The 7,911-nt window shown below is 40.8% G+C and overlaps 1 protein-coding gene across 1 annotated transcript; it reads right to left on the minus strand.

Moving 5' to 3' along the window:
• Window positions 1-3,296: 3,296 nt before the first annotated feature.
• Window positions 3,297-5,739, minus strand: smdt1b (single-pass membrane protein with aspartate-rich tail 1b). Its single transcript, XM_036536216.1, has 3 exons — window positions 5,522-5,739; window positions 4,341-4,484; window positions 3,297-3,523 (listed from the first exon to the last, which is right to left on the minus strand). The coding sequence occupies exons 1-2, from the start codon at window positions 5,681-5,683 to the stop codon at window positions 4,347-4,349; spliced, it is 300 nt and encodes a 99-aa protein (XP_036392109.1). The 5' UTR covers window positions 5,684-5,739; the 3' UTR covers window positions 3,297-3,523; window positions 4,341-4,346.
• Window positions 5,740-7,911: the final 2,172 nt, after the last annotated feature.

Consider the following 7,911-nt stretch of genomic DNA (forward strand, 5'->3'; position numbering starts at 1 on the left):
TGCTGTGCAGGTTGGATCTGACAATGTGCAGCCGTTCTATAAGCATATGCTTGAGCTCAACTGCCAGAAAAAAAATGCTACAAATAAAAAAAAAAAAAAAAAAACTTGAAGAAAAACGAACATGACAAAAGGTATTGCTATACATTGACCACCCTTTGATCAATGTGTCTCTACCATCCGTAACTTTCTTTTAATTTTTAGGAAAGGGAGAATGCCAATAAATAAATGCATAAATCAAAAGAGATTTCATGTCTTTTTTTTATTAGTGGAAAAACTGATTTGTGATGGCCTCTGACGGCGCTTCCTCTTGGGTGATCCAACGTCACTGGGTCCACTACATCTGGTGGTATCGACAGCTGGGGTGGTGCTCTCTCTTTTCTAATAGTGGCAATGTTATGGAGCACCACACATGCTGCCACTTCCTCACATGCCCGCTCTGAACACACCCGCAAGCCTTGTAGGCAGGGAAAGCGTGCTTTGATTACCCCAAATGTCACCTCTATCCTGACGCTTGTGTTACTGTGAGCCATGTTATAATTTATTTGTTCCCTTGTTTGTGGGTCAGGATCGGGGGTCATCAGGTAACGCAGACACAGATAGCCTCAGTCCCCATGCAAGCCGGCCATCAAAACGCTGTGGTTGTCTTACCTTGTTCAAATCTCTGACCAAGAGTGGATTCCCAAAAAGTGCATGAATCATGCACTGACCCAGGCCACCTAGTTTCCAGACTGACTCCAGACATTAAATGGTGATCACATGTAATCTGACAAAGGATTTCAGGTCATTTAACATACTACCATTGTAAGAAAATTACCACCTAATGTGTCTTTAATTGTCTTGAATATAAGTAGAAGTTTTAAGGACAAAATTAATATAGGCTAACCTACATGTCAGATCAAATACAATATGACCAAATACCTGAACATTAATGCAGAGAAATTATTTCCTATTCACATAATCCCCCTCATGTTCTCTCAGGGGCGCTCTAATGGGGATATGTGAACAGTCAATCACCCTCGGGATTCCTATGGAAAAAAATGTGTTCTATATATAGGCCTAGCCTATGTATTTTAAAAATAGACCAAGTGTTTTTTATATTGCAAATTACCTGCGATCGCTTAAAAAGCCTCTTTGAACTTTAGAACGCTTAAATGGCCAGGGAACACAACAAATGCATCCAGCAATTTAGTGAGAGCAAATACGACCTTGCGAACTGCACGGCATACAGTATTCTTGCTCAGATGTTCAGCATCACCGATGTAATACATTAATGGTGCGTTTCCACCAAGCAGTACTGTACAGTTTGGTACAGTACAGTACGCAATTATTTGTGTTTCCATCATCAAAAGTTGCGAATCGTACCAAAATAAGCATACCGTACTGGTTTTTGGTACCCTTTGGTACCTCTTTCTTTGGTGAAAGAGGCCACTGCCATCAGGGAATACCATTGCCATGAAGGGGTGTACCTGGTCTGCAACGATGTTTAGGTAGGTGGCACGTGTCAAATTGACATCCACATGAATGGCCTGACCCAGGGTTTCCCAGCAGAACATTGCCCAAAGCATCACACTCCCACCCACAGTGCATCCTGGTGCGATCAGTTGCCCAGGTAAACAGCGCACACATACAAGGCCATTCACATGATCTAAATGAAAACGGGACTCATCGGACCAGGCGACCTTCTTCCACTGCTCCAAGGTCCAGTTCTGATACTTGTGTGCCCATTGTAGGCGCTTTCGACGATGGACAGGGGTCATCATGGGCACTCTGACTGGTCTGCGGCTATGCAGCCCCATACGCAGCAGGGTGCGATGCACTGTGTGTTGTGACACATTCCTCCCGTAACCATCATTAAAATTTTCTGTGACTTGTGCCACAGTAAACCTTCTGTCAGTTCAGACCAGTCAGGATGGCCTTCATTGCCCTCTCGCATCGATGACCCTTAGGCGCCCAACACCCTGTCACCGGTTTGTGGTTTGTCCCTCCTTGGCCCTTGTCAAAGTTGCTCAGGTGTTTACTCCTGCCCACTTCTCCTGCATCCAACACATTGACTACAAGAACTGATTACTCGCTTACCATCTAATGATTCTAATCTACTCAAACCTTGACATGTGCCCTCGTTTGGAGATGATCAATGTTATTCGGTTCACCTGTGAGTGGTCATAATGTTTTGGCTCATCAGTGTTTATGTATATATGAGTGGATCTAGAAAGTCTGTTTGAAATCAAGACAAGTGAAGTTATGTTTGGATAAGTTGCCACCAACTTCTCACACATAGATTTTGAAGTTTTCTCCTACTTTTCTTCGCAGAGAGTTCAAGTTCGCTGAAATTGCGAGAGGAGTTATGAACCACTCTCTTGAGGTCAGCCCAAAGGATTTTCATGGGGGCTGAGGACAGTGCTCTGAGTGGGCCATTCCAAGTCATTGATCTTCCTTTTTTTCAGCCATCCCACTGTGGACTTGGCTGTGTGCTTTGGGTCATTGTCATGCTGAAAGGTGAAATTCTTCCCCCTCTTCAGTTTTTTGCAGAGGGTAGCAGGTTATTTTCTTAAATCTTTTGGTATTTTGTGCTTATTGGTTTTTTTTTTGCCAGTAAATGTCATGTAATCGCTCACACCAGATTCTGTCATTGACTTCCTGTTGACTGCTCTCTGTTCTAGTCATTTTGGCTAATATGCTCATTTTTCCAAATGGTGGAAAATTCAGTATGGCAGACTTGGCCAGTCATTATACAAATCCATATACATACATGTATATAGAACTACAAGTTATAGAACTATGCATGTTACAGTTATAGACTAGTTACAGACTACAATTTTTTTACATTTACATTTATTTATTTAGCAGACGCTTTTATCCAAAGCGACGTACAAAAGCACATACAGTAAGTATTAGCAACAGTACCAGTGGCGTCATTATGTATGTGAGGAAAAATGAATCAGTGATAGTATCAGTACCAGGATGCATTCAGCCGTAGACAGTGAAAGGTTTTTTTTGAAAGATACCGAGTCAATCACGGTATTATTGGTATACAGACCAGTGCAGTGCCGGCAAACTTGTCTCAGATACTCATGGAATAACTTAAGGTGCAACCGCATGAATGTCAAAGCAGGAAAGGTATTAATTCTAGTCTGTATTGACACAGCCAGGATTACATGGATACACTTGAGTAAAAAACCACTCTTGACTAAACAATGGTATAAAATTTGTATGTAAACAATGGTTCATTTAAAAATCATTAAGATTGTATTATATTAAGCAAAATTAAACACAGAATCAACCTGAGTGATCCACTGATTCATTTTATTTCAGAAAACTTTCTGTACATGCAAAATAGAGAGGCCTAAACTGTAACAACCAAACAACTTTGGACCAAAGAGGGCAGGGTCAAAAAATAAATATTGGAGAGAAATCTGGAAGTCTGCAAGAGGCAAAGCTGTGATCGATCACCATTCACCTTTGTTTTCCCCCTCTGTGCTTCTCCATTTCTCCCTCTTACTTGCAAACACAACTTCAACAAACACTGTGGAGAAAAAATTGCAAGAAATCAGCTCAATGCTCTGTCTTGTCTTCAGTACTGTGGCATATTGCAACAACAATTAAAGCACCAAAACACTTATGAAAATTATAGTAGTGAGAGGTGTCAGCTGTCAGCGTTCTGGCTGTGCAGACCATGGTAACACATGTTCCTTGTTACAAAAATGACAAGAATAATATATAAGTGTGTTCTGCATTTGTACATGAATACTGCATAATACAAAACTATACTGCTTCTATCAGTGCCCATAGAAATGGAGCTGTTAGGTAGATGTACAGTTATATTTGAAGTATTTAAGAAACTTGTACACAGGGTTTGGGGACATGGGACTACTACACATCTAAATTCACATAACAAAGGCCTGTTTCAGTTCACATTAAAACTATTTAACATGTGCTCTCCAGCCTTCACCGTTATGTTCATAGAGATATGCATTCTTCTAAAATGTACCATAAAAGCCATTCAACCCTGGATCTAGAAGGTTAAAGTGTTTGTATGTTTATACTCCAGCCATATGCCTTACACCTAAGCCATTCAACGCTGGATCTGGAAGGTTAAAGTGTTTGTATGTTTATACTCCAGCCATATGCCTTACACCTGATGTAGCTAATCACAGACTCGATTTAGCTTTGGCTGATTTGGTGCAATGACTGCAGCTCCATTTTCACACCACATGGCTCTTTAACAATACATACTGGCAGAGGCCTACTGTATACAAGTGTGAGTTATTTGTTACATTTTGTATTAGATCATATTTCTGTGGTTGTGGATATAAGTGGCAGGAACCATTTTTTTAACAGACCCGTTCTCAGTCATCATCATCGTCGTCCTCAGGGACAAAGATATCATGCTCCTCCAGCAAGGCAGCGAAGTTCTTGCTGATCAGCGTGCCCACATACAGGAAGGGGACGACCACAACTGCCACACGTATGAGGCCAAAGGAGGTCTGAAAAACAATATCAACAAAGGATTCTTACAGCTTCCTGTGGGGTAACCAAGTCTGAGCCACCTGACACAACACACAAGACACAAGCAGTCAGTAGACACAGGGAATGGTAGCAGTCAGACATTCCAGCAGAATTTCAAAAAAAAAAAAAAAAAAAAACTTCAGAGGTATTAGGACTGTTCATACTAAAAGGGCAGGTTTTATATTATTAACCCCTTTACATAATTCTTCAAAGTGTGAGATGCGCCCCTGAGAGGTGCCCGAATTGTTACTGGTGTGGGAAGGTGTAGTCCCAATTAATATATGTTCATGTTATGTTGAATTATAGTTATAATATTGGCTTATATTATTTAATTTCAGACTTTGCAGTGAAAAAAAAACACAAGGTATGCTATACAAAAAACTATATTATATAATGGAATGTACCAGAACTGCTTTGCCTACTTGAAAATCAAGTCTCCTTTTGCAGGGTGGTAACCACATATCAAATGCCCTGTGATACAGTAAGTGTTGTACACGAAAGTGTAGAGCATTCAGGATAACACATAATTAGCTTTCGAACAGGGGGCACGGGGCTTGCACAGAAGGAATATTAACGACATATGATGACAGCTGCCCATAATAAGCTGTATGCATCTTTTGCTTAGTATGGTTCTTATTTATTTTGATTTTATAAAATGTCATTACAGCCAATATCGCATAAGATGAGGGCTGATATGGATGATGCAATGTGGATAGGTTTTTAGCTATAACGTATAAAAAATGTAATATAAGTGTTTATGACTTCCTCATTCCTCTCCATGAACAATCAGACGTAACCAGCTATATTTGGTTCCCCTTCACCTTAGTGACCACAAGATTGTTTGACGCATTTAAACTATTTTAAGTGCCATGTCAGATTTTTCCAATCATTGGTAAGAAAGGAAGAAACACACCATCGAAAACTGACACTAGCAAAGTTACTTCAACGAAAATCTCCCTAGTTAGAGCTGAAACGAACATTTGTCACCGACCGTCTGTCATGCATTACGACTTACTTTTATAGGTTTAGGTAGAATGGCGCCTGTGGACGTCGACACTGCATTTCGACACTGAATTAAACCCGTTCTGCCCGTGTGTTTTGGCCCTGTGTAGCGTGTCAAAGCCCCCGTATTTTTCACAGAAAAAAGCCGAGAAAGGCGAAGCACACCCGACGCCATTTTTACTAAGACTGTGGTGAGAAAGGCAGAGACAGAAAGACAGACGAGTAGGGGCGGTCTTGAACCACGAACATAGAGTGCCTCCTGGCGGGTGAATTCTGTACAGGCACTGCGCAATGCAGCACAGTTAGAGACCAGATTAGATATTGAGCTATTGATAGACTACTAGATATGAAATAACACGTTAAAATCTTAAATTACTTTCAAAATTAAAATTCTGACATGGATATTGTCTGTTTCTCTATCTAATCTAGTATGTGAACGAATGGAATCAATAACAACTCAAACTACAAGATTATTAGTTTTACATAACTGCTTCTCTCCTTAACACAGCTAAACAAAACAAACTATTTTATAAGTATGGACATATCCGTTCTGGTTTACGTGAGGCAATCTCTTTACACACATTAATGTAAAACACAGTCTTACACTGTTAAAACCGAATAACAAAATTAATCCGACAAACTGTGCAGAAGGCGAATAACGTATGTTTCGTGGCATCATATTCCGAAATAATGCACATTATTCCATGTCATCTGTAATACAGTGTATTGCGTGAAACCTGACTGGTTGTGGTGTACCATCCTGCTTCTCGTAAAATCTGGAATGGTTCAAAGCTATGCATTGGAATGCTCCATACTTTCGCGTTAACCTGTTAGTTCAAAAGCTGAGGTAGTGTAACGGGGTAATGACATCTTTATGGTAACTTAATTGATTGATTAAATTTTACCCACTCTTTTCATCACAGGGACACACTCTCTCTTTTCCCTGTTGCCACCCAATGCTTGTAGTCTTTCCCAACAGCCTCTCCTCACATTTTCCCTTGCTGCTGTATGATGGCAGAGTCAACAGCCCCACTCGCTGTGCGCATCACTCTCTCCCAGCAATGATAGCTTAGCCTCACACACCAACATTCCGCTAATCTTGGAAAGACCATCAAAGTTGTTGAGGTGGTGCCACCGTTTCACCAGTAGAGGGCGTAAGAACTCCACTAGCTTTCTGGAGGGACTGCGATAAAGGAAGGTAGAGGAAAAATGTGTTTCTATCAACAGATGCAATAATTATTGTTAAAACTGAATCTGAAAATCAAGCTAATCTAAGCAATGTTTGTATGTAAAATATTTAAAATTGATTGACTTTTTCATTATCTTCCTTTTCCTTATTTCAGAGAGGGTAACCACACAAGAACACATTTCATCAGACACATCCTGCAAAGGTTTTTGGTTAAGGTTGGACACAAGAAATGGTTTGAAAGAAAACCTGAAAGCCATCTGTGAGTCCTTCACATACAAATGTTTGTGGGAGGACTTCTCAGGCCTGCCCCAGCACTGCCTGGTGGGAGAAGTCGATGTTGCCAATTCGATGTGAAGGAAATCATAGTTAGTTTGTTCGTAAATTTAAATGATTTGAATAAAAATAATGTACATTGTGATTGTGATAGGTGGTGGTGGTGATGGTGGCGGCATCATGCTCAGCATAATCATTTGCTTACTTAATGGGGGCTCCTGCATTGTGTGCACATCTCCACAAGTGATTAAAGATCCAATGCAGTATGGATCACTGTCTTCCTCATGGCCCACTTCCCCTTAGGATCAGAACCTGAGCCAAATATCAGTGTGGTGCCGCTGGTGGACTTCACCCCTTCTACTCTCCTTTGACTTGATAATGTCTACTGTTCAGGTTCCGTCTCCCCTGTCTGCTTTCACTTGGTGTCACTTTCTTCAGCCTTCAACTCAGGCCTCTCTCTTCCACTATTGTGAAGTTCAGCTGCCAATGTACAAATGCAGATGGTACCCCTTCCGCCACAATGCTGAGGTATTTGTGCACCTTGTTGTCTTCCTCACTCTCATCCTTCCTGTCAGCCTATGTCAGGGGGTCAAACTGTACATGTCCCCAGATTGAAATACACAGATACATTTATAGAAGTATTCATATGCATTGGCTATGACACTGTATTCTACACAACTCTAAAAACACACATTCTCACTGACTAATGGCTAGACTTATTCCATTTCATACAACATAAAAACAACCATGAGGGTGGAAATGATTTTGCATCTCTGCTGGTTGCACATACTCTCTTTCGCTCCCTGTAATTACCATGCGACTCTCTGTAATTTCAGTGGCTGGGTCTCCAGGGAACACTGGGGCTATTGTAATTATCACAGACAGATTACTTGACACACGCTAAGAAATTCATTAACTTCTTCGTTACTATACCTAATTAT

This window comes from Megalops cyprinoides, chromosome 1 (assembly GCF_013368585.1).
Source record: "Megalops cyprinoides isolate fMegCyp1 chromosome 1, fMegCyp1.pri, whole genome shotgun sequence".
In the NCBI taxonomy this organism is placed as follows: domain Eukaryota; kingdom Metazoa; phylum Chordata; class Actinopteri; order Elopiformes; family Megalopidae; genus Megalops; species Megalops cyprinoides.

Excerpts from the sequence above, each read along its gene's own strand:
- smdt1b (XM_036536216.1), bottom strand. The coding sequence starts at position 5,683 with ATGGCGTCGGGTGTGCTTCGCCTTTCTCGGCTTTTTTCTGTGAAAAAT. Across the intron at positions 4,485-5,521 it reads TTCTACCTAAACCTATAAAA|ACCTCCTTTGGCCTCATACG; the intron begins GTAAGTCGTAAT and ends ATTGTTTTTCAG.